This window comes from Ceratotherium simum, chromosome 6 (genome assembly GCF_057802395.1).
Source record: "Ceratotherium simum simum isolate JZ-2026a chromosome 6, ASM5780239v1, whole genome shotgun sequence".
NCBI lineage: Eukaryota > Metazoa > Chordata > Mammalia > Perissodactyla > Rhinocerotidae > Ceratotherium > Ceratotherium simum.
This window is the reverse complement of record NC_141905.1, coordinates 20,673,568-20,700,679: the sequence shown is the minus strand read 5'-3', so window position 1 is coordinate 20,700,679 and position 27,112 is coordinate 20,673,568. Positions and strand designations below refer to the sequence as shown.

At 45.0% G+C, this 27,112-nt stretch overlaps 1 protein-coding gene across 2 annotated transcripts in view; it reads left to right on the top strand.

Moving 5' to 3' along the window:
* Positions 1-27,112, top strand: part of CAPN9 (calpain 9) — a 54,758-nt gene that overhangs the window by 9,093 nt on the left and 18,553 nt on the right. Inside the window, exons 3-10 of one of the 2 annotated variants that reach the window (XM_014789043.2) lie at positions 1,800-1,918; positions 4,198-4,331; positions 9,777-9,945; positions 10,826-10,909; positions 13,169-13,254; positions 15,367-15,444; positions 25,693-25,853; positions 26,900-27,057. In XM_014789043.2, the coding sequence (XP_014644529.1) occupies positions 1,800-1,918; positions 4,198-4,331; positions 9,777-9,945; positions 10,826-10,909; positions 13,169-13,254; positions 15,367-15,444; positions 25,693-25,853; positions 26,900-27,057 (989 nt within the window). The remainder of the gene's footprint in view (positions 1-1,799; positions 1,919-4,197; positions 4,332-9,776; positions 9,946-10,825; positions 10,910-13,168; positions 13,255-15,366; positions 15,445-25,692; positions 25,854-26,899; positions 27,058-27,112) is intronic. The other variant, XM_087431955.1, reaches the window with a different exon arrangement.

Here is a 27,112-nt window from a genome sequence, read left to right as displayed (position 1 = left end):
GAATTTTGGTTTGTCACATTGGTGTAAACGTATATTTGGAATTACAACCTTACATTTAACCTTAGTTGGTGGTTGATTATAAATGTTATTTTGTAACACTTTTATTGCATCCAAATATTGTACATAACATACGTATATGTTATGAAGAATAACAATAAAATGGACAGCTGTGAGCCTGCCACCCAAAATAAGAGCTAGAACAGCATCAACACCATCGCCTGCCCCTCCCCTCTAGTAACCCCTTGCATGCTACAGTCCATCCAGCTGTCCAACAAACTGACCTTCGGGGTACCCCCTCCTGGGCACAGTGCTGTGGCGGCCAATCCCACCCATCGGCACAGGCCCAACAGAGATAAAGCAATCTTGTTTTGTTTTGAGTTTCTTTCTTTGTTTTAAATTGCATAAATAACATTGGTTTCTGAATCTCCCATTAAAAGTTCGGAGCATTTCTGGCTGAATAGACATGAGGTGTTGCACTCTCAGGCCAGGGAAAGAAGCATATTTTCCTACATTGGGCAAAGTTATAACTTGGAGAAGACGGTGGAGGAAGTCAGCCCACAGCAGGGAGTCACTTCATTAGACTCTGGTCCGCCCTGGCCACCCTCGAGCTAAAAGCAGGGACCACCACCTGAGAGGCACTCGGTCAAGTTTGCTGAAAAAATGGTCCCAAAAGCCTCCAGCCTGTGTCCCTGCCTGTCGGCATCTCCCCAAAGCCAGAACCAAGGCTGCCCAAGACCAGCTGAGGCTTTAGAAACCAGTGGCCTGCACCCTGCTGGCGACACCCTAGGGAAAGACAGAGGCAGAGTGACTCCAAAGTAGCTTTCCTGACACTCGGCCCTCTGTGAGTCTCTCTTGCCTGTGTACAACAGCCAGAAAGGGGTCAGTGACATGACCCAAATCCAGTGGTACATGGTACTTTCCAGAAACATGAACTCTGAGGAAGCCAAGCTGAGCATGATGGGGTCATAAGTTCCAATGACATTGGTGTTATCTACTGAAAACAAATAGATCTGGGATAAAACGGAGAGGTCCTGTGGGTTAGATGGATACTTCCAGATAGCTGCTGTCACATATTTCATAGGCAGCATCTAAAAGGCTGCTAGGCTGTACGAGGAGCTCATTCCCTTTTCAATGGGGGCAAACGAATGTATCCGGGTACGATGCTGATAGCATACTGCTTGGTGTTTGACTTCAGTCTTGAGTTTTCCTCTAGATGTGTGTTAACATGAAGACACAGCTGGGGAAATCAGTAGATTAGCCAACAAGTCTTGAAAATGCAAGATAATTGAAAGCAAATGCCTGCAGAGCTACCATTATCTATAACTCAATTGAGTCTGGGCTGGGGAGAGGGCTCAGTCCCAGAAATATACTCCCCAGGCACCACAGGGGGCTCTCTCTGAGGCCCCCCAAGTGCTGCAGACCTGCCTGGGCTGCAGCTGTGAAATGTCAGTTCAGCCGGCCCATGCTGACGCTGCCTCATGCAGCCGCCGGCCTCCGGAAGGGAAGTTGCTGGAATTTCACAGAGCTGATGCATAACGGAGCATAGGGCTGAAACCCAAGTACACATATCCTATAACGTTGCCAAGACGACAACAGCTGTTTATGATAAACTGGGCAGGGAAGAGCCAGGAAGGGAGGCAGAGGGAGGACAGAGGTATTTGTTGGTATTCTGTCCATTTTTTTAATGCAGAAAAGATGTGACCACATCTGGAACTCCACACAGCTCCTTCTGGCACAGAGTTGTCCCATTTCCTGTGAAATAGCAATGGAAACTGTGATTCGTGGCTTTCATTTTGCAGGCGACTGCTGGCTATTAGCCGCCATTGCCTCCCTTACGCTGAATGAGAAAGCGCTGGCCAGAGTCGTCCCCCAGGACCAAGGCTTCGGCCCCGGTTACGCTGGCATATTCCATTTCCAGGTAGGAGGGAGCACGGCCAGCGGACCTACCTCTCAGGGGCCCAGTGTGATGCGTGGGCCTCTTCAGCTGCCTGGTGATCCTGGCAGGAATGTGAGCCTGTCTGTGTGAGAGCTGCGCCCCGAACTGCCCACACCTGCTCCATCGTGGGCAACCTCTAAATGCGAAGAGGAGCAGTGCGGGCATCTGTGGGGAATCTTTTCAGAAAGTGTACACTGAAACTTAAAGGGCCATTTTGGCAAATCTGGAGGTCCATTTGTTAAGCAGTTTAGTATCTGGAATTTCTTGTGCTTTAAGCATGCATGGCCTAAAACAATTATACCTCTTGGGAACTGGATTATGTCTCATAAACTGAGAGAGTCTCCTTATTGAAGAAATATAGATTTGGAGACATGAGTGAGTTTAAAAAATAAAAACTAAGAGAAACGCAGAGCCATTCTCAGGATCCATTGGGATCCTGTGGAGGACACATGAGGGACTTACAACAGAGCCACGCATGGGGCAGGGCCTGCCTGGGAGCTGCTTTCCCATTTTTCTCCTCTCTCCTTTTGTCCACTCTCTTCACCCCCGGTCCTTGCACAGGGCTGACCGGGTTTGAAATTTGCCCTCCCACTTACTTCAGTGGGTGACTTCAGGCAGTTTTCTTAGTGAAACTGGGCTTTCATATACTCTCTGGAAAAAGGAGAGACTAATATTTACCTTGCGGGGTTCTCATAGAACTACAGGGATCCTACAAAGGAGACGGCACAGTGCAGGCATGCAGCAGATGCTCCCTACCCCACCACTGGCACGGCCATGTTCTCCTCATAGGCCACCATGCTCGGGCCTGCCCTGTCCCTTCCATCCCTGAGGCCTGTGATCTGAGTTCTGACTCCGGTGCTGCTCAGAGTTGCCTCTGACCAGGTGGGGGCTGGCCCTATTGGGGGCCTGTCAGTCACACGCTGACGTCTTGTGACAATCTTCCATCATCTCCCCTCCACAGCCTTGTGGGAAGCAGGGCATTAGAAGTAAGCATCCTCCTCCCAGCTCCTCTGCTGTCCTCAGCCACAGCGCAGGTGTGTGCATGCAGGAGGGCAGCAGAGCCCTCTGGGCTGGTGGAGCCATCTCTCTGCCACCCTGTAAGGCCCTCTGAGCCAGCTTTCCCCTGGAAGGCCAGCCCTGAGCTCCCCACAACCCTGCCCCTCTTCAGGAAGTTCCGGCCTGGCCATTACCGTTAAACACCTGCCCCAACAGCACCTCTTTGGAACTTGAAGTCACGTTACCCCCAAGAAAGCCTGAGGTGACATGTTGGAAGGGTGAGGCACCCAGGCGAAGCCCCCAAAGAGGAGCCCAGCTGGGGTGGTGGCAGCGTCCCCACACTGCACTCTCCTCAACATACCTTAGGGCTCATCATTGAGAGCCCAGGGGAATATTCCTTAAAACATGCACAACTTTGGCCAGGCACCAGGCTGGCCCAGTCTGACTGGGGTGGAATCACTGACATAGAGATGCTCAGGATGTCACAGCAAAGCTGTCAAGAAATGCTCCCGGAGCCACTGTGCCTTCCCTCCTCTTCTGACTTGCTCTTTCTTCTCACCTCTGTATCTCTCTCAGGCCAATGGAATGAGAAGGAACATACACATACACACACATCCATGCAAACACATGCACATGCTCGCACATATGCCTGCACGCACACAAACACATGCATACACGTCCCCGACACATGCACACACTTACAGGCAGATACATGTGAGTGTGCACACGTGTGTGTGCACACGCACACTCACCTCACGTCTGCACACCTGGCATGAGTGTCCACCTGTCTCATTACCGCCTCTCTCTGTGTGTGAATGGCCAAAGAGTCAGTCTCAGAGGCTCCACCTCCGGGCAAGGAGGAAACTCAAGGTGAAGGATCATCTGAGACAGAACCTGAAACTGGGTGGTAGAGAAGGAGAAAGCGCAGGCCACACCCGCACTACCACCTCTCTCTCGTGAGAGAGAAGAACTAATTCAGAGTGCAGTGGAGTGTCCATGCGGGGCCCCTGTCCTGCTTGCCCCTGGCTTTGATGGGCTGACACCAAGTCTTTGAGCCGATGTCAGTGGTGGGGTGGGATGCTCAGCATGTAGCTTAATGGACAGCGTCCCAGTGGCCCCGTCATGAAACCCGTGTGTTATTTTCCTCGAGGCTGTAAAGGCAGTTTGGTCCAAGGGAGAAAAAGCAAAGTGAGAAGCATTTACAGATGGGGCTGGACCTCCCGTGTGACTCACCCCCATAATTTCCGTCTCCACCCCGGCAACAGTTCTGGCAGCACAGTGAATGGCTGGACGTGGTGATCGATGACCGACTGCCCACCTTCAGGGACCGCCTGATCTTCCTCCACTCGGCCGACCACAATGAGTTCTGGAGTGCCCTGCTGGAAAAAGCGTACGCCAAGTGAGTGCCAGCTCCCGGCGCGGGCAGCTCCCTATCTGAGGACACCGGGTCTCCAGTGCCCAGGGCTTTTTCATGGAGCTTCTGTGGAGCAGGAGACCGAGGCTTTGGGTTTACAGGCGCGGCACGGTGGGGCCCACCTGCTTGGGGCTCTGTCAGGGTTGGAGATGGAAAAGGAGTGCCCAGAACAGTTTTCCTGTCATGGCCTAGCTATGCCCATCTTTGGGTATTGAGGTGACACGTGTCCCCTTTCCCTCTCTGAGTCTCAAATCTTTGGAAGAGCTGGGAGGGTAAGTGGAGGGAAATTCTGGATGTGTTGACAAGGCTTGGTTCTCCGTACTGCCCGCAAAACATTGTCATGGTTCAAACATCAGGGCTATTAACCACGTGGCTGTCGAGACATCAATTTTTCTCCCTTCATAATGCTCCTTTCTTTCTCTTCGAACAAAATTGTGGTAACATTTAACATCTTAATCATTTCTAAGCGTACAGTTCAGTGGCATTAACTACATTCACATTGTTGGGCAACCATCACCACCATCCATCTCCAGAACTGTTTCGTCTTGCAAAACTGAAGCTCCACACCCATTAGATGCAAACTCTTCATCCTCCTCTCCCCCAGCTCCTGCCAACCACCATTCTGCTTCCTGTCTCTGTGGATTGGACTGGTCTAGGAACCTCATACAAGTAGAATGGAAACAGTATTTTTGGCCTCAGTTCTCTCCAGTACTCTCAACTCCCAGCCAACCAGCTTGTGCACAAAAGGCCGCAGCAGCCTGAGTTCTGTGTTCAGATGACAGCAGAGCTCCCCTGGGAGCCCCCCTCGGGTCGTCAGAGAGAGGAACCAGGAAGGATGGTCATGCCTTTACCTCCAAGTGGGGTTTACAAGTGGCAAAATAAAGTGAAGATAAACCAGGGACAAACTAACCTTGAAATTAGCAGGACAGAATTCAAATCATCAGTGAAGAAGCAAAGGTGCCCCCTCCCCACCTTCCCCACCCAGGTCTGTGCAAATGCCCTCAGTGCCATTGGACAGGCCTGAGATGGGCAAAGGGGCACTCCTTCCAGGCAAGCTGGGGGAACCCAGCCCCGGCTCTGCCCTTCAGTGAGGTTTCTCCCACCAGGGGACCTCAATGGGCACCTCTCCAGGGCCAGCTCCTGTGTTCTCCAGGGCTGGGCAGGGCACAGCTTCATTCTCAGTGAGCCGGGCACAGCTTCATTCTCAGTGAGCCTGGCACAGGGAGACCCTCCCCCTGCAGCTGTGCGAAAGACTTGGGCCAGGACCTCCAGCTCGTGGGATTCAATGGAACATGAAAAGTAAGGCCTTTTCCTCAGAGAGAAGAGTAAAGAATAGGTTTCCTGAAAAGAAAATCTTTGTTTATTTTTTGGTCATTAAAAGATACCAAAAATGGTTGGGAGGACACCTCACCAAAATAGATGTACAGATAGCAAATAAGCACGTAGAAAGATGTTCAACATCATTTGTCATTAGGAAATTGTAAATTAAAACAATAATGAAATATCACTACACACACAAGGATATGAAGTAACAGGAACTCTCATTCATTGCCGGTGGGAATGCAAAATGGTTCGGTCATTTTGGAAGACAATTTGGCAGTTTCTTACAAAACTAAACATAGTCTTACCAAATGATCCAGTAATCACACTCCTTGGTAAATGAGTTGGGTAAAAACTCATTTTTACCCAAGTGAGTTAGGTAAAAACTTATGTCCACACAAAAACCTGCACACAGATGTTTATGGCACTGTTATTCATAATTGCCAAAACTGGAAGCAACCAAGATTTCCTTCAAAATGAATGAATAAACAAACTTTGGTACATCCAGAAAATGAAATTGTATTCAGTGATAAAAAGAAATGAGTTATTGTTACTGAGCAAGGGCTCTCTCCACCCATGCTCACAGAAACCAATACTGTGGTACACCAGTCTTTGAGGAAAGAAAGTTTATTACACAATCAATTGGTAAGGAGACAGAAGGAAGGCTCTCAACTCTTTCTGCCCAAGCCGAGGTATAGGGTAAAGTTTAAGGGATCAGCAAGGGCAGGCTGGTGTGCAGAAGTGCTGGCAAGATCAGTTTCGATTGGCAGATCAAAATTTTTCTCTTCTGTGCATGCTCCTGGCTGGCTCCCTGCCCCTGAAAAATATCCTTAACATTCTGTTGTTAGGATGAGGTCAGCACAGTAAACAAGGGTAAAGTTCTTATCTAGATTTAAGTCATTGCCTTCTCTATTGATAAGAGTTTCTAGAGATTTGGTCATCCTCTTCTTCCTGGTACTGAGAGGAAGGCACTCTTACAAATGGAGATTTCTCTTGTAAATATAAATTTCCCTAACAAGCGGATAACTTCTACTAGGTTTTCAGAGCTTTCCCTGGGTCTGCTGTTTTTTTAAAAAAATTATGAGCCCAAAATAATTCTTACACCAAAGAGGCATATTTTGGGGTGGCAAATTCTGTTCCTGGTCCTACGGTTACATTATCGAGCCGTGAAAAGACTTGGAGGAATCTTAAATGTATATTGCTAAATGAAAGAAGCCAATCTGAAAAGGCTACATATTTTATGATTCCAATTATATGATATTCTGAATAAGGCAAGACTATGGAGACAGTAAAAAGAACAGTGGTTGCCAAAGGTTCAGTGGGGAGAGAAGAAGGGAGGAAAGGATGAATATGTGGAGCACAGGGAATTTTTCTTAGGGCAGTGAAACTATTCTGTGTGATACTGTAAAGGTGCATACATAAGACCACGCATATGTATTTATCAAACCCATAGAAGTTTATAGCGCAAAGAGTGAACCTTAATATATGTGAATTTTAAAAAATCATGTAGGAGGATGGGGGATCCCAGGATGAAATGCAGACTGTGACAAAAATCTATGAAGCAAAATCACTGAAGGGGTAGGAGAGAAGGGTGCTGACCTAGGTAACTTTGGAAATGAGTGGAGTCTGTAAGATTAAAAGCAAGAGAAAATATACATCAGCATTGTACTCCAGCTGATAAAGTTGTTTCTCATAGGAGTACAGGACAATTCTGATCCCATTATACATATACTGAATCAAACAATTAAGTGAGTAGGTGGCAGATGGTGGAAGCCAGGTTTCTCATTGTTGGAGTGAGAGGTTACAAAGAAGCAAGGAGAAGAGGCTAAATGATGCATGTGGAAATGAATTAGAGTTGGAGACATCAGTACAAACTCATGTTTAGTTTAATAGAAATGGTTACATATAGCTATATTTATAGATGTATGTATATATACATGGGTTAGTATATGCATATGTATTTCCTTGCTTTGTCAGCTGAGAGGGCCTAGAAGCAATGACAACCGCATAGCAACAAGCACTCCTACTTCTCAGGTCTTGGTTTCTAAAACCCTTCTCCAGTAAAGGGAATCAGTGCTCCTGGGAGATAAGGCTGATTCTAGGACTGGGGCAGGAAATACATAAGATGAGCTTAGAGCATCTTGTAGTGTCAGAAAGTGAGAACATGCTTTAAACACACATACACACACACACACACACACACACACACACACACACTGATGGGGTTATGCAAAGGGACACAGCAGCCGACTGAAGTAGCTGAAAATAGCCAAAGCTGGAACAATTTGAGCAATGAAGTAAGTAAAGTAGTTTGGGATTATAAACCAAAGTATAAAATAAATATCGATGAATGCATACTGATAAAAATAAATGATTGAATAAATAAATAGGGAAGAAGAGACAAGTCTCCCATGTGGAAGAATTCCGAGTAATTTATGTAGACTTGTTACTGAACCAAAGTGGGTCCGCTTCTTGGTGAGGTGAAATCAGAGCCTTCACCAGAAGTAGTTGTCACACGAAGTAAAATTTATTTGCCACAAATAAGGAGACCACGTGGAATCACTTCCAAAGTCGTGGCTCCCCAAGCATGGGACAGCAGGAGCCTTTTATTTCAGATGGGGAATGAATAGTCAAAAGGGAGAGGTGGGTATTCCCTTATGCAGGCCTAGTTGTAAAACATGCTTCCACATACATCGCACGTTATGGTCATCTGCGCAGGCGCTGCTCTTGTAGTGGGGCTCAGTCTAGTTCATGGTGGTTGGTGATTGCATTTCTTAACATAACAACAAAAAAAGATTTGGAGAAACAGTCAAATACTTCTGAAACCTCCCTTGAGTTCCTGGGGCAATTAGTTGGTAACACACTCTCCACCCTCAAGAAGGTGGAGCATAACTCCCCACTCCTTAAGTGAGGGCTGCATGTAGTAATGTCCTTCCAAAGAAGACAGTGTGGAAAGGGGAGAGGGAGAGAACTTCACAGTGGAGAAACCTGACAGACACCACCTCAGCCAGGCAGTCAAGGCAACATCAACAGTGATAAGTCATGAAGACAGCATGTACCCCTGATGTGATGGGGTGAGAAGGGCACTTCACCTCTGTGGTCTTCCTCCCCAGAACGCATAACCCCAGTCTAATCATGAGGAAAACATCAGACAAATCTCAACTGAGGGACATTCTACAAAACACTTGACAGTATTCCTCAAAACAGTCAAGGTCATCAAAAACAAGGAAAGTCTGTGAAACTGTCATAGCCAAGAGGAGCAAAGGAGACATGAGGACTAAACGTGATGTGATACCCTGGATGGGATTTTGGAACAGAAAAAGCATATTAGGTAAAAACTTAAGGAAATATGGAGAAAGTGTGGACTTTAATAATAATAGTGTATTGGTTCAGTCACTGTAACAAATGTACCATAACTAATATAAGATGTTAACAATAAGGGAAACTGGGTCAGGGGTATATGAGAACTCACTGTACTATTTATGAATTTTTCTATAAATCTAAAACTCTTTTAAATGGAAAAGTTTATTTTAAAATTCAAGCAGAGTGTCTATAAACACAAACACACACTCATATTAATAAAAGAGATGACTATGAGGAAAAATAATTGGGAGCACGTGAGACCGGAAAGGAAGAAAAAGGTCTTCAACTCTGTCTCAATCTTCATACAACTATCACCCTCCTGGTCGGACTCCTGAGAGAGAGTAAGAGAGAGAGACTCATGTAAACCTCATGGCAGTCCTAGGAGGGAGCATACGCCCATCACCCTCATTTTGCACATTAGGCAACTGAAATACTGAGTGAGTTGAGATCACTCAGCTTGTAGGTGGGAGAGCTGGCACTTGAACCTGAAGCCAGTCAGGGACCAGAGCCGGTGCTCTTTACTACCACACCACACTGCCTATCTCACAGAGAGCTCAGGACCTCTCGTTTCCTCAGAGATCCAAGTAAACCCCATCCGTGCTTCCGGTCTTCCTCCACACCACCCCACCAAGGCAAGCGGTGGGAGATGGGTCTTAAACAAGTTAGAAAAACTCTGGCTGAGGGGCGCCACCTGGTGGCCTTCCTTGTTTCCTGCAGCAGTTTCCATGCTTCTTGCCGCCCTTATAGGCTGAACGGGAGCTATGAGGCTCTGAAGGGGGGCAACGCCATTGAGGCCATGGAAGACTTCACTGGGGGCGTAGCAGAGACCTTCGAAACTAAACAGGCTCCAGAGAACTTCTATGAGATTCTAGAGAAGGCCTTGAAGAGGGGCTCTCTGGTGGGCTGCTCCATTGATGTAAGTCGCTGGCTTGCTCACCTTTCAGGTGCTGTTCCAGGGTATCAACGTTTATTTTAATTAAAACAAAAGTTTTTATTTAATGTTTTCCAATCACAAAGGTAAGCCATACTTACTGTATCAGGTGGAACAATCCTGAGATTATATATAAAGGCAAATTCTATCTCCCTCCCCCAGTCCCACCCCGTGGCGCCTGGGGTGTGCCCTTCACACCACTCTCCTTGCTCACACAAACAGGCACACACATATATACACAAACACAGGGTGGGGGGGTCGATTTTACTAAATGGAATCTTCCTATATACTCTTCTGAAACTTTTTTTTACTTCATATATCATGAAAAAATATATCAGTGGGTAGAAATCTAACAGTATTTTTTCTAATTTTTTTATGCATATAAATACATATAATTTTACCTCATCTGTTTTTTGAAACCTATTCGAGTTTTCTATTTCTTCTTGGATTAACCTTGGGAATTTATTCTTTGCTACTAAATTATCCATTTCCTTTACATTTCCAAGTTTGTGACATGGAGTTGTATGTAACACTGTTATGTGCTTCTCATCAGTGTATGTGGTTGTACTTCTGTCTCGTGCTGTGCATGATGGGGATGATCGAGTTGTTCTGTCTGGGAGCAAAAGAGTAAACTTTTCGTTGGAGTCCAAGCTGGGAATGAGGGTATCCTCACCTTGGGAAGAGACGGGGAATTGCTGTATGTCACTACTAAACATCTTGGGGGTGTCTTGTGTACCCATTTTATATGCCTCGGCCCTCACCTGGGGGAGCAGGAGTGGCCGGGCCAGATGCGGAGCTGGGTCTGGCCAGATAGGGAAGGCTTGACTTACAAAATGGGTTCAATGCCGCTCTTTTCATGTTTTAGATCAGAAATGCTGCAGAATCTGAAGCCCGGACACCTTTTGGTCTTATTAAGGGTCATGCCTACACTGTGACAGGAATTGACCAGGTAGGCCACATGAAGCCCCGTTGACAGAGCACAGAGACAGACTTGACGACGCTAGTCCCTTACACTTGTTTAGTGCATCGCAGTGTAAACCAGACTTTCAGACATTTCAGAGAATGTCTCATCTAAAGGAGGCAGGCTGGAATGCAAAACAGCAAAACAGGAGAGAAACGTGTGATTTCACCACAGGACAAAACTTGTTTAGCAGATGTGAGAACCTGGTCTTTGTTTTTTCTTTTCTTTTCTTTTCTTCCCTTATTCCACATCGGTCCTATAATAGTCAGGGTTCCCCAGAGAAACAGAATCAATAGGCCATATCTATATATAAAGAGACTTGTTATGAGGAATTGGGTCACATGATTTTGGAGGCTGAGAAGTCCTCTGACCTGCCATCTGTAAGCTGAAGACCCAGGAAAGCTGATGATGTAATTCCAGTCCAAGTCCCAAGCCTCAGAACCAGGAGAACCAATGGTATAAGTCCCAGTCTGAGAGTAGAAGAGGACCAAAGTCCCAGCTCAGCAGTCAGGCAGAGAGAATTCTCTCTTCCTCAGCCTTTCTGTTCTATTCAGACCTTCAACTGATTAGATGGAGCCCACCTACATGGGGAAGGCCATCTACTTTATTCAGTCTACTGATTCAAATGCTAATTTCATCCAGAAACACCCTCACAGACACACCCAGAATAATGTATAACCAAATATCTGGGCACCCTGTGGCCCAGTCAAGTTGACACATAAAGTTAACCTTCACAAATCCTATTCTCTGCAGCTATAGTCCAGGGTGGAACTGATCCCTGTGGGCCACCTAGACCCCAGCACTGCTCTGGCTTCTAGTGAGTGCTTGGTTGGGAGGAGAGCTCTTTAAAGGACTTGTGGGAAAGAGAAGGGAAGAGAAGGGAAGAGGATGAGATGAAAGAGGAAGACAAGAAGCTAAGGGTTGCGCCCTCTCAGGTTCAGTCAGTGAAGTCCAAAGGCCTGACTTTGCCCGCTCCATGCCTCTCTTGGACAAGTCTCAAACCCAGTTTGTAGAGGACACAGGCACCTCGGGTGTCCTCCCGTTGCTGCCCACCTTTTGAGTAACACTCCAAATGAGTGAGGAGTAGAGACACAGAAGGAAGCCGTCCTTCCTCCTCAGCCGGGTTTCTGAGCAGAGCGTTCAAGGTGGGAGATGCATTTGGATTCTTCAGAACTTTAGCTCTTTCGGTTGGTTCCTCTCCTCCTCCTTCTCTGTCCATTCGTGCCTTGCCAATCACTCACTTGAGTAGGCACGCAATTTTTAATGTTAGATCTTCTAAATATTATTCCAAGTAACAACAGAACCCTTCCATCATCTCTGTTCAATTGCTTTTGCTTTCTCTCCAGCTACAAGGAATTTACCTTCCCTGCACATTTCAATCAATGAACCTCTTAAATGGTGAACTGTAAGCTACACCTTGACCTCTGGAGAGGATAAATTAACTTAAATTATTTTTACACATCAAAAATAAAATTTGTGTCAAATGCATGAGGATAAAGTGTTCTGAGAGCTAAAATTTCTGGTTAGTTGATGACTAGAAGTCTTCTATTTCCACTCTCTTTCCTCCAAAATCTTTCTAAAATGCACTAGTCCTCTTTCTGCTCGGGGGCAGAGCATGAAGGGCATGGCTGAATCCTCTGTCTTTACGGACTCACCAGTTCTCAATGTGAACAGCAGAGATTTTCATATGACACCTGAAAGGGGGAGTATATCAGATTTAGAAGACTTAGAAGTGGTTTTTGTTTATTGTCATTTAAATTCCCAGCATATGCTTATATTGTTATCATTCTTCTGTGAATAAGATGCTAAGGATGAAGAAAGCTCAGTAACGGTTCCATGAGCACTTCTGAGAACTACTCCTCACCGTTCGCTGTGCTGGATGCTGAGGACACACAGATAAATGAGACTTGGCCCCTGCCTCTAGGGAGATCCCAGTCTAGAGAGAAAACTCATGCATTTGAAGATTCATGTGGACTAATTTCACGTTAATTACAGCTCCACTTCCTTCCCCAGATGCAGCATAACCATTCTGGGGGGATTAATATAACATCATTGGTAATGCTAGCCATTATGTTCAATAGGAATTAGAAAATCCCGAGGGCCCATTAAGAGTTGATGAGTTTTGACATGTCTTTACCCTGTTGTAGTCGACACTTTCAGTGAAGGCAGCCTTGGCTGGAGAGGAACCACTCTGGACCTCATGAATGAGTTCGTCATTTCCCATTTCCCGATGCTTTTCTCTTCTAGGTAAACTGCCGAGGCCAGGAAATCGAGCTCATCAGAGTCCGGAACCCTTGGGGCAAGGTTGAGTGGAATGGGTCCTGGAGCGACAGGTCAGTCCCCGCCCCACCTCTCTGACCGGTCCCCTCCTTCTTGCTGCTCATGGGGCTCGTGGGGCCAGGGCTGGCTTGTGCAGGCATGTGAAGGAGGAGCATTTTGTCTACAGTTCTCTCCTGGCTCTTATTCAGGGTCCTGTCCTACGTCTGGGTGGCCTTGCTCCCTCCCCTTTCAGCCCTCAGGCCCACTTTGCAGTCAAACTTGAAGACTCTTATAACTGCTCTTTAACTTTCATATAATTGTATTTATGTTAGTGAATGTATTCCTTCCCATGGGATGTTTCATATCCCCATGTGAAAGGCTTTATCTCTGGTATGAGTAGCTTCAATAAGCAGTGTGCCTGTGTGTGTATGTGTGTGTGTTCAGGGTGGTGGTAAGGGTGGCAGTGAGTATTTTCGGGTGAGAATCCCTGAAATCTTGCCAAATGGGTCACTATAGGGTTCTCTCTGATGGTCTCCGACCGTGGGCCAGAGGCCCGGTGGCCCGGTAGAGACATAGAGGAAGTGAAAGAGGAAATTCATCCATGACAGAGCAGTGAACCAGGGTTATTTATTTGGCCTCTAATTATGAAGGAAGGTCTGCCTTTCTGATATGTGTCCCCTCCTCATCCCTTGGGAGGTGGCCCAGGTGACTAGGAGCATGGGATGTTTAGGCATCCACAGGCAGGGCCCACCTGAGCTGTCTCTCCCTCACTGCCTCCTCCCTCAGCCGGGGCCACTGCCTCTTGAGCTCCTGCCCCGCACCCCCGCCCATGCACGGCTCGTGGGGCTGAGGAGCCCTGCAGGAAGTCTAGAACTTGCGTAAAGACTGAGCCAGTGTTTGTCCTCAGCTCAGACAAAGCCACCTGGTCACCAACCATCGGTGTGTCCATGTTTATTAACCAGACTCCAGCCCGAGGGCCCAGCACACACCTCTGGGACTGCTTGTCTCCACATGGCTGCTCTTGTGTCCTGTCGTCCCCGCTTTGGCATCCGCCTCCTCAGAACTGAGGGCTGGTGGCAGAGACTGATTCAGAGCAGACCAACATCAGAGGAGGGAAGAGACCGGCCTCCCTCTCCTTGCGAAAGTGAAAAGAATACAAATATTGAGACCAAAATTAATGGGACTGCTTCATATCGTGCACAGACCTGTGGAGTCCCTTGATTTAGAGAATGCCGTCTATAAAAGGACAAAGGCCACTTTTTCCTTCTCCTGGGAAACACACAGAGGGAAAAATAAAGAAAGTGCATTTTTACTGGAGTCTGGGCTGGAAACAAGCTTGCCTCCACCCCCACTCAGCCTCGGAGTAGAGATTTGGACCCCATCCTGACCCTGACCTTGCCCGTTACGAGAACAGGGCTGACAACACTGCTTAGCCCATCAGGCCCGTTATCGGGATGTGAGCCACTTGGAGGATAATGGCTCAAAAAGAAAATAATGGCTCTTAGTTCTGCTCTTCCTGCCCTGGCACGAGGGACCTGGAGAGATGCTTCTCCTGAGTCCTTCACTTGGATCTCCTGAGTCCTCCCCATGAAGTCGAGATCTACAGGATGTAGATGAGGTGGCCACATCGGTGATAGCACCATAGTGGCGGGAACTCAATTTGAACTATTTGGAGGCGGCTGTGGGCTCATAGAGACGCAGTGAAATTGAAGGCAGGACTCCTGAGTTTGGGGGACACTGGGTGGCTGCTCACCTGTGCCCTCTTGTCCCTAGGATGGGCACGTGTACCTCACAGAACCCTACCTGGCTTCCTGGTGAGGTCACGTAAAGAAGGAACCTGGTACACTAAATGTCAAGCATGGTCGAACATAAGGTATTATCATCATGTTTCAAAGTGTCAGCTTATAAACGAAGAGGAGCAGTCAAGTGAGGGCTCCAGGTCACACGTTTCAAGCACTGTCCCGAGGGCCTTTTTCCATCAGCTGCACTTGGAGATGTGCTTTCCGACCAGCCTCTAGATCCCTTGGCACATTTCTGGGGCCCAGCGAGTGGTCACTGACCAGGATCAATTCCTCACATAACCTCAGATCGTGGTTCTAGGGAGGGGCACTCCTCCACCCCCAGGCCAGCTGTTCCGGCTGCTGTTCACGACCCTCTACGTAAATGCGGACTTTGTTCACTCCTAGTTCTTCTGAATGGCGTTTCGTCACCCCAGCTGAGCAAAGGCGCCTGTGTCACACTGCCCTCGACGACGGGGAATTCTGGTACAGTGCTCATCTCTGTTTCCATTTCTATATTAACTGCATAAGGGGTATGAACGTGCCCCATGCCCTTTGGTTGTAAGGAGCACCATCTTTCTTTCTTTTTATTTTATTTTTTTGGTAAATCAAATACATCTGTCTCAAACCCCTTGTGTTCACCCAGGTCAGCAGAGAATTTAATCTGTCATGTTTGGGGGACTCATCCCATCTCCAGGTTTGTTTAAGAGTCTTAGGGGAGTTAGTGAGATCCAGAAAACATGGGGCAGAGCCTCTGGTCTCCAGCCCAGCATCCCTCCTCTGAGCCATTTGTCATCCAGGTTTTCATGGTGAATTTGAAGACAGGCAGCCTACTGCTCACAGGGTCCACTCCCTCCATGCCCAAATGGATGGCAGTGCCCCTTGAAGGCAGTTACCTTGAAAGCATCTAAAAATATAGACCTAAGTTGGAAGGAAACATTCCTATTCTGGACTTTCCACAGGGCTGAGTCTCTGTTTAACTGAACATTTTTAATGGGCCTTTGTCTCTAGAAGCTTTTTTCAATCTTATTTCTTCCTGTGGGATCCAGAAACAGTTAGCTCTTCCAACCTGGCAAGACCACAAATTTCTGATTTCTAGCTCTATTCTTTTTCCTGTGCTCAAACCACTCAATTCCTGCCTGAGTTAATCTCTTTGGTATAACACCTTATTTAATACAACAAGCAAAATCCAGCACACGCTAATATTCCAGCTTTTTCCAATCTTTTCCCCTAGAGCACAGCCTCATTAGGCATTTGTTCTGTTTTCCATATTTTTTTTTCACCTCATAATAACCCTGTGAGGGTATACTATTATTATTGTCATTTTACACATGAGAAACCCAAGGTCTAAAGAGATTAAATTGCCTACTGTCACATAGCTGATAAATTGCAGTGCTTTAATTGTATCTTTTATTTACTACTTACTATATCATTTTTATTTTTATTTATTTTTATTGCAGTAACATTGGTTTATAACATTGTATAAATTTCAGGTGTACATCATTATACTTCTATTTTTGCATAGATTACATCATGTTCACCACCCAAATACTAATTACAACCCATCACCACACACATGTGCCAAATTATCCCTTTCGCCCTCCTCCCTCCCCCCTTCCCCTCTGGTAACCACCAATCCAATCTCTGTCTCTATGTGTTTGTTTGTTGTTGTTATTATCTACTACTTAATGAGGGAGATCATGCAGTATTTGACCTTCTCCCTCTGACTTATTTCACTTTGCATAATATCCTCAATGTCCATCCATGTTGTCACAAATGGCTGGATTTCATCGTTTCTTATGGCTGAGTAGTATTCCATTGTGTATATATACCATTTCTTCTTTATCCATTCATCCCATCAAGGGCACTTGTTGGGCACTTAGGTTGCTTCCAAGTCTTGGCTATTGTGAATAACGCTGCAATGAACACAGGGGTGCATGTATCTTTACGCATTGGTGTTTTCAAGTTCTTTGGATAAATACCCAGCAGTGGAATAGCAGGATCGTATGGTAGGTTCTATCCTTGATTTTTTAAGGACTCTCCATACTGTTTTCCATAGTGGCTGTACCAGTTTGCACTCCCACCAGCAGTGTATGAGAGGTCCCTTCTCTCCACATCCTCTCCAACACATGTTGTTTCCTGTCTTGTTAATTATAGCCATTCTGACGGGCATGAGGTGATATCTCGTTGTAGTTTTGATTTGCATTTCCCTGATAGCTAATGATGTTGAACATCTTTTCATGTGCCTGTTGGCCATCTGTATATCTTCTTTGGAGAAATGTCTGTTCGGGTCTTTTGCCCATTTTTTAATTGGGTTGTTAGTTTTTTTGTTGTTGAGATGCATGAGTTCTTTATATATGTTGGAGATTAACCCCTTGTCAGATGTATGGTTTGCAAATATCTTCTCCCAATTGTTAGAATGTCTTTTCATTTTGTTGATGGTTTTCTTTGCTGTGCAGAAGATTTTTAGTTTGGTGTAGTCCCATTTGTTTATTTTTTCTATTGTTTCTCTTGCCCGGTCAGACATGGTGCTTGAAAATATGTTGCTAAGACCGATGTCGAAGAGCACACTGCTGATGTTTTCTTCTAGAAGTTTCATAGTTTCAGGTCTTACATTCAAGTCTTTAATCCATTTTGAGTTAATTTTTGTGTATGGTGTAATGTAAGGGTCTACTTTCACTTTTTTGCATGTGGCTGTCCAGTTTTCCCAACACCATTTGTTGAAGAGACTTTCTTTTCTCCATTGTATGTTCTTGGCTCCTTTGTCGAAGATTAGTTGTCCATAGATGTGTGGGTTTATTTCTGGGCTTTCGATTCTATTCCATTGATCTGTGTGTCTGTTTTTGTGCCAGTACCATGCTGTTTTGGTTACTATAGCTTTGTAGTATATTTTGAAATCAGGGAATGTGATACATCCAGCTTTGTTCTTTTTTCTCAGGATTCCTTTAGCTATTCGGGGTCTGTTGTTGTTTCATATAAATTTTAGGATTCTTTGTTCTATTTCTGTGAAAAATGTTGTTGGAACTTTGATAGGGATTGCATTGAATCTATAGATTGCTTTAGGAAGTATGGACATCTTAACTATGTTAATTCTTCCAATCCAAGAGCACGGAATATCTTTCCATTTCTTTGTGTCTTCTTCAATTTCTTTCAGCAACGTTTTATAGTTTTCGGTGTACCGATTTTTCACCTCTTTGGTTAAGTTTATTCCTAGGTATTTTATTCTTTTTGTTGCAATTGTAAATGGGATGGTATTCTTAATTTCTCTTTACACTACTTCGTTGTTAGTGTATAGAAATGCAACTGATTTTTGTATGTTGATTTTGTATCCTGCAACTTTACCGTATTCGTTTATTACTTCTAAAAGTTTTTTGGTGGATTCTTTAGGGTTTTCTATATATAAAATCATGTCATCTGCAAATAGTGAGAGTTTCACTTCTTCCTTTCCAATTTGGATCCCTTTTATTTCTTTTTCTTGCCTGATTGCTCTGGCTAGGACTTCCAGTAATATGTTAAATAGGAGTGGTGAGAGTGGGCATCCTTGTCTGGTTCCTATTCTTAGAGGGATAGCTTTCAGTTTTTCACCGTTGAGGATGATATTAGCTGTGCGTTTGTCATATATGGCCTTTATTATGTTGAGGTACTTTCCTTCTATACCCGTTTTATTCAGAGTTTTTATCATAAATGGATGCTGTATCTTGTCAAATGCTTTCTCTGCATCTATTGAGATGATCATGTGATTTTTATTCTTCATTTTATTAATGTGGTTTATCGCATTGATTGATTTGCGAATGTTGAACCATCCCTGCATACCTGGAATAAATCCCACTTGATCATGGTGTATAATCTTTTTAATGTATTGTTGTATGCTATTTGCTAGTATTTTGTTGAGGATTTTTGCATCGATGTTCATCAGTGATATTGGCCTGTAATTTTCTTTTTTTGTGTTGTCCTTGTCTGGTTTTGGTATCCTCCTCAATTTTTTGGAAGATTTTGAGAAGGATAGATATTAAGTCTTCTTTGAATGTTTGGTAGAATTCACCAGGGAAGCCATCTGGTCCTGGACTTTTATTTTGGGGGATGTTTTCGATTACTGTTTCGATCTCCTTACTAGTGATTGGTCTATTCAAATTCTCTATTTCTTCTTGATCCAGTTTTGGAAGGTTGTATGATTCTAAGAATTTATCCATTTCTTCCAGATTGTCGAATTTGTTGGCATATAGCTTTTCATAGTATTCTCTTATAATCTTTTGTATTTCTGAGGTGTCTGTTGTAATTTCTCCTCTTTCATTTCCGATTTTACTTATTTGAGCCTTCTCTCTTTTTTTCTTTGTGAGTCCAACTAAAGGTTTGTCAATTTTATTTATCTTTTCAAAGAACCAGCTCTTGGTTTTATTAATTTTTTCTATTTTTTTATCTCTATTTCATTTATTTCTGCTCTGATTTTTATTATTTCCCTTCTTCTACTGATTTTGGGCTTTGTTTGTTCTTCTTTTTCCAGTTCCTTTAAGTGCATTGTTAGATTGTTTATTTGATATTTTTCTTGTTTGTTGAGATAGGCCTGTATTGCTATAAACTTCCCTCTTAGAACCACTTTTGCTGTATCCCATAAATTTTGGCATGTCGTATTTTCATTTTCATTTGTCTCCATTTATTTTTTGATTTCTCCTTTGATTTCTTCATTGACCCAATTGTTATTCAGTAGCATTTTGTTTAATCTCCACGTATTTGTGGCTTTTCTGATTTTCTTCCTATAGTTGATTTCTAGTTTCATACCGTTGTGGTCAGAAAAGACACATGGTATTATTTCAGTCTTCTTAAATTTATGTAGACTTGTTTTGTGGCCTAATATGTGATCAATCCTGGAGAATGTTCCAGGTGCATTTGAAAAGAACGTATATTCTTTGGTTTTGGGATGGAATATATCTGTATATATCTCTGTATATATCTACTAGGTCCATCTGTTCTAGTGTGTCATTTAAGGCCAATATTTCCTTATTTATCTTCTGTTTGGATGATCTATCTGTTGGTGTAAGTGGAGTGTTAAAGTCCCCTACTATTATTGTACTACTGTCTATTTCGCTTTTTATGTCTGTTAATAATTGCTTTATATATTTAGGTGCTCCTACATTGGGTGCATAGATATTTACAAGTGTTACATCCTCTTGTTGGATTGTTCCCTTGATCATTATGTAATGCCCTTGTCTCTTTTTTTGTCTTAAAGTTTTTGTTTTACAGTCTATTTTGTCTGATATGAGTATTGCTACCCAGCTTTCTTTTCATTGCCATTTGCATAGAGTTTCTTTTTCCATCCCTTCACTTTCAATTTGTGAGTGTCTTTAGGTCTGAAGTGTGTGTCTTGTATGCAGTATATATATGGGTCTTGTTTTTTTTATCCAATCAGCCACCCTATGCTTTTAATTGGAGCATTTAGTCCATTGACGTTTAAAGTAGCTATTGATAAATATGTACTTACTGCCATTTTTTCACTTTTTTTTTCCTCAGTGTTTAGTAGTCCTTCTCTGTTCCTTTCTCCTTCTATACAGAATTGATGGTCTCTTTAGTTTGACCTCTGTCTGAAAGCTCTACTCTTTAACTCCCCTCCTCCCTCATTTTATGTTTTTGATATCATATCTAACCTCTTTTTAGTACATTTGTATCCATTACCCTTTTATCATGGAAATAGATAATTTTTCCTATTTGTGGTCTTCTCTTTTCCCCTTAAATCAGTCCCTTTAACATTTCTTGTAGCACTGGTTTCTTGGTGACAAAATCCTTTAATATTTGCTTGTCTGGGAAACTTTTGATCTCTCCTTCCATTTTGAATGATAACCTTGCCAGGTAGAGTATTCTTGGCTGTAAGTTTTTTCCTTTTAGCACTTTAAATATATTGTGCCACTCTCTTCTAGCCTGTAAGGTTTCTACTGAGAAGTCAGCTGATAGCCTTATGGGGTTTCCTTTGTATGTAACTTGTCTTTCTCTTGTGGCTTTTAGGATTCTCTCTTTATCTTTAATTCTGGACATTTTGATTATGATGTGTCTTGGTGTGGGCCTCTTTGAGTTTATCTTGTTTGGGGCTCTCTGTGCTTCCTGTACCTGGATGTCTGTTTCCTTCCTTAGGTTAGGGAAGTTTTCATCTATTATTTCTTCAAATAGATTCTCTGTCCCTTTGTCTTGCTCTTCTCCTTCTGGGACACCTATAACACGGATGTTAGTGCGCTTGATGTTGTCCCAGAGGTCCCTTAGACTGTCCTCACTCTTTTTAATTCTTTTTTCTTTTACCTGTTCAGCTTGGGTAATTTCTTCTAGTCTTTCGTCCAGCTCGCAGATCCATTCTTCCGTATCCTCTACTCTGCTTTTGAGTCCCTCTAGTGAATTTTTCATTTCCAGTATTGTATTCTTCATTTCTGATTGGTTGTTTTTTATATCTTCCATTTCTTTGTTGGCATTCTCACTGAGTTCATCTGTTCTTCTCCCCACATCAGTGAGCATCCTTAACACTCTTTGTTTGAACTCTCTGTTGGGTAGGTTGCTCATTTCTGTTTCACTTAGTTCCTTTTCTTGGGTTTTGTCCTGTTCCCTTACTTGGAATGTGTTCCTTTGCCTCCTCATTTTGCCTTTTTCCCTGTGCTTGTGTCTATGTATTAGGTAGGTCAGCTACGTCTCCTGCTCTTGGATAGGTGACCTTATATAAGTGATGCCTTAGGAGGCCTGCAGTGTGCTTCCCTCAGTTCTCAGTGTTCCAGGAGTGACCCCTATGTGGGCTACATGTGTCCTTCTGTTGTGGCGTGTTTGCTCCCCCTGTAGGCACCCAGAGAGGCTGAGTTATGCTCCTGGCCAGCTGTTGTAATGCTCAGCTGCTTGTAGTTGTTGTGGGCTCTTCAGTCTCTTTATTGGGTGTGGGGAGCCCCAGCACAGTTGGCTGCAAGTTCTAATAGCACATTAGTGTTTTAGTATTTCTTTTAAGTGAGTAGGCCCCCAGCGTGGCAGGTTGTTAGGCTCAGGGGCTTACAAATGCTATAAGCTTCCAGCCTTTAGGTCTCTTGTCAGCTTTCTGAGGATTGCAGCTGTGTGGGGCTGGCCTCAGGCATGGGAGCACCCAATTGCTTCAGGCTTTGGAAGGTGGGGCAAACCCCCTATGTGGGTCTTTGAGAAGCACAAGTCTTCTGCAGCTGACAAGCCCTGCCGCCCACAGGTCCACACACACAGTCAACACAGTCCTGCCCCATGTGCACACCCCAACCTCCTGAAGTGTACCCAGTCTCTCCACCCGCTCCTTGTGCATGCCCTGCCCCACTGAAGTGGGCTCAGTTGCCAGGCTGCAGAGAATCCAGTCACCAATCTATGCAGGCCCACAAGTTGCCTGAGGGCTTGTTGTTGGGTGGGGCCAGTCTCTAGGGTGGGCTGCCTGCCTTGGCTGAGCTGGATTAAATCAGTGCTCTAGTGGGTGGGGCAGACCCTGGGCTAGCAGGCCCCAGGGAGAACTCCAATGGTGTCTGTGTCAGCACGCCCACACCAGGCCACAACAATGGCTGCTGCCAATGTCCCAGTCCCTGGAGAGGTCTCACCTCTCACTGCAATGCACTCAGAGCCTATCTGGTGAGTCTCTTTTCACCAAAGCACTGTGCCCCTTTCTTTTTGGTAATTTTAGGTTGCTTTCTGAAACGAGTGAGTTTGTGTGTGGGCCCTTTAAGAGCCGGTTTTAATTTCTTTGTGGACCAGCTTTTCTGGGGGTACTCCCCAATGTTTTAGTAGCAGGCGAAGTCAGATATTATGCCACTTGTCTCGATTGTGTTGGGTCCACAAAATGCCCACAGTGGGAGTGCTCCTCGGCTCAGGGCCCCGCTCCTCCAGGGAGGGCTGTGTATCTTTAGGCGGCTCCTGGTGGCCGTGAAGCTGGCAGCTTGTGAAGGCAGCGTTTTTTCTCTCCAGAAGGGAGTTTCTGCCTCTTCCACCTCAATTAGGATTGTCCTTTGTTGCAGGAGTTCCTCTTATCCAGTTTTCAGTTCTCTCTCAAGGGTAATTTTTCCACGAGTAGTTGTAAATTGGCTGTGTCCACAGGAGGAGGTGAGTTCAGGATCTGCTTATGCCTCCATCTTGACTTCTCTCTGTTTTCCATATTTTTACAGACAACGCTTTTAGCAAATATTTTGCCATTTGTAACATGGATATCTATTTTCCAGCTCTAATATTGCCTTTCAACCTCCTGCCCAACTGCTAAGCTGATATCACCTATTTTAGAATTCTGTTATGGTGGCCTCATGCTCCAAGGCACCTGACTTAGGATAACACCAGCTGCTGTAACAAGTAGACTCAAAATGTATAAAGACTCAAATGCAATAAAGTTTATTTCTCACTCATTGTAATAGTCCAGGAGGACATTCCTCTTCTGTGGGTGGCTCTCTCCACCCACAAGGACCCAAGCACTTTCCATTGTGTGGCTCCACCAGCCCCTGGAGTCACACAGTCATCTGCAGGAAGTCAGCAGAAGAGGAAGAAAGGAGACTGGAGAAGACATCCCCACTCCTAAGAGCCTTGACTCAGAATTAACACACATCACTGCTTACATGCTGCCCTAGATGGAAGGGGCGGGGTGCAGTCCCTGGTCCGTTCTAGTGGGTCAACTTTGGTGGCCTGCTAGCTATCTCTGCCTCAGGAACCATGAGGTCGTAAGTCAAAGAAATTTGTGGAAAACCTGCAAGGTGTTTGGAGAGATTGACAAGCTGTTGAATTGGAAATTAGAGACAAATTTACTTTGAATTTTGTGTACAGAGGCTCTGGGTTAATGAGTTACATAAAAAGAGTAAAACCTGCAGAGGGAAGCTGAGGCCTGGAATTAGTATCTTCCCACAAATTGCCAAATATGAGCAGGAGGTAGGAACCGGAGTTTGAGAGGCTATCTGAAGTTAAGCTAGTGGCAGGAAGGTCTGACACAGAAGGAAAGGGAAATAGAGCAGAGGAAATGAGGAAATGAACAGTGAGAGGCCCACCGAAGTGTGTCCTTGTGGGTGCTCCATTGCCCTGCCCCCCACCACATCTGCCCTTCTTCGAGGAGCGGCACCTAACACCTGGGGCTGAAACTGCCCGAGGCAGTGCACGGTATTAAAATCATCAGCACTCTGGGTAAGGAGCCTTTCCTCCAGGGATCTTGACATAAAAGCCCAATCTCTTTCCATTTTCATCTTTCACCCACTCTAGGACATAACTCTTGCAACACCCGTCTCCCCTTATTTATAAATTCTCTCCCTTCTACTGAATCATTTACATTAGCATTCCAATGCTATAGTGTCACCTATTTCAAAGGAAAAAAAGCCTCTCTTGACCCACTCAAGCCACCAACCCATTTCTCTCCTCTTCTCTACGGCAAAACTCACCAGTTCCTCTTTGCCCTCACTCTCTTGACTCCCCTCAACTATGGTGTCTGCCTCACCATCCCACTGAACCTGCCTTTGGCAGGGACACCATGGACTCTCCCTTTGCTAAATCTAATCGTCTTGATACATCAGCAGCATTTGACACGGCTGCCACTGTGCTCCTTGGATTCCAGGTTCTCCTGTTACCTGGGCTCTTTCTCAGTGTCCTGTCCTGGTCCCTCCTCATCTCCTAACCTCTTAACATTGAAGTCCCCTGGGCTCAGTCCATGGAGCCTCCCCTCACTATCTACTCCCACTCTTTAGGTGATCTCATCCTGTCGCATGAGTTTAAAGATGGTTTTTACACTGATAACTCCCAGGTTTATATCTTCAGCTCCTTTTCCCAGAATTCCAGATCCATACTCAACTGCCTTCTCAACAGTCCCTTGAATACGTAATAGACACCCCAAGTTAACATGTCCAAACCTCAGTGTCTGATCTTCTTTCCCAAACTTGCTCCAACACAGCCTTCCCCCCATCTCTATCCTTACACTTGCTCAAACCAAACATCTTGACTCCTTTCATTCTGTCCTTCCCTACATCCAATCCATCAGCAGGTCCTGTAGGATCTACCTTCAGAATATGTCTCAAATCTGACCACTGTTCACCACCTCCCCTCCTACCAGCCTGGACTGAACCACCCTCATCTCTCACCTGGACGATGGGCTAACTTCCTAGCTGGTGGCTCTGTGCCTTCTGAAATCTATTCTCAACACAGCAGCCATGGGTCATGTTACTCCTCTGTTTAACACCTTCCAATGGCTCTTTATCTTCTCAGAGTCAAAGCCAAAACCCTTATGATGGCTCACCTGACCCACTGTTATCTTTGGATCTTATTCCTTGCTGCCACCTCGTGCCACCTCATTGGTATTTCTTGAGCACATCAAGCACTTATCCATCTCAGGACCTTGCTGTCCATCTGTCTGGAACCCTCAGAGAGCCACTTTTCCCTGTCACCCATGGTTCAGGTCTTCACATTTGATCAGTGAGGCTCTCCTTTACCTCCTTGTTAAAATAGCGCTCACCCCTACATGCTCATCCTTCACCTGACTTCATTTTTCTTTGTTGCACATATATAGTCAACCTAAATTTTTTACCTTTTTTCCCTTTTTAAACCTTTTTTTTAACCTTTCTTTACCTTGTGTATGTGTGTGTATGTGTGTGTGTGTGTGTGTATTTTCTGTCTCCCCACACCTGAGGTCTCCCCACTCCTTGAGGACAGGAGCAGGCACTGGATAACTGTTTGTTAAATGATTGAATGAATGAATGGATCATGTCATGACCATCACCTCTTTTGCAGTGTCTTTCTACTTTGTTGCAGGATGGCATTTAGTGACTTCAAGGCCCATTTTGACAAAGTAGAGATCTGCAACCTCACTCCTGATGCCCTGGAGGTGGATGCTCTCCACAAATGGGAGGTGACAGTCCATCAAGGAAGCTGGGTGCGGGGCTCCACAGCTGGGGGTTGCCGCAATTTCCTGGGTTTGTAGTCTGCCTGTCATTCTCTCTGTTATTCCCAAGTGTCCAGTCCAACCAGGGGACATCAATGGATGAGGGCCAAGGCTGTAGAGAAAGCCTGAAATGTGGAGTTAGACTGTAGGATTTCAGGGCTGACTGGGAAAAGAAGGCTGCAGGGATTTAACAGGAAGTTGGATAAGAATTGCTCAGAGAAACGCCCTTGTTTTACCACTTGGATTATTTTCGTTTACAAGTAATAGAAAACACAACTCACACTAGTTTAGCAATAACAAGGGTTTGTTGTCCTACATAACTGAAAAGTTCAGAGGAGAAGTAGGTGGGCTTCAGACATAGTTCTATCAGCCCATTTGTTTGTTATTCTCTGTTCAGCTCTATTTCCTCTGTTGACTTCTTCCACTGTCTGGATTTCTTTATAGTCAGAGGAGGGCTGCCAGAGCATTCAGGGCTTCCTGAGCCCTCATTCAACATGCTCAGCAACAGCTCCTAAGGGTCATTAAACAAAAGTCCTCAACTTCCCTCTAACTGGGAATTTCTTGAACCAATATTGCCCGGTGAATGCTATGGGCTGATTGGCTTTGTTCCAATTCTCCAAGGCAAGAGGGACTAGCATAGACCAATCCACGTTCACCCTTGGAGCTAGCAGTAAAGTCAATTCTGCTCAAATTGCACAACCATTGAACGGATGCTGGGAAACAACCACAGTGCACTGCACTCCCCTTGAAATGCCACATGGAAAAAATAAGATGGACCAAACAGTAACTGACTAGACTCGGAAGAATGTCTTTAAAAAGCTGCATGGGAAATGGTTCAAAAGAAGGTGGAAACAAAAGGGAGAACACTTTGCCTTCTCACAGGGGCTTATCAAAAGTAGGGCAAGAGGGCGATGGGGACAAGAAGCGAAGAAATTATTTTCTTAGGTTTGGGAGGATGTGGTGGGAGTGGATAGGGGTATGTGAGAGAGAGAGTGTGTGTGTGTGTGTGTGTGTGTGTGTGTGTCCTTTGTGTTTCTTTAAAGGAAGGGGAAATAATCTGCCTCTTTCAAATGGCAGATACCTTTTGGACCAATCCACAAATAAAACTGTCCCTGACTGAGACAGATGAGGGGCAGGAGGAGTGCACTTTCCTTGTAGCCCTGATGCAGAAAGATCGAAGGAAACTCAAGAGGTTTGGTGCCGACGTGCTGACCATCGGCTATGCCATTTACCAGGTGGGTGGGAACAAACTGCTCTTCCGAGTCCACCATCTGAGTTCTAAATTCTCAG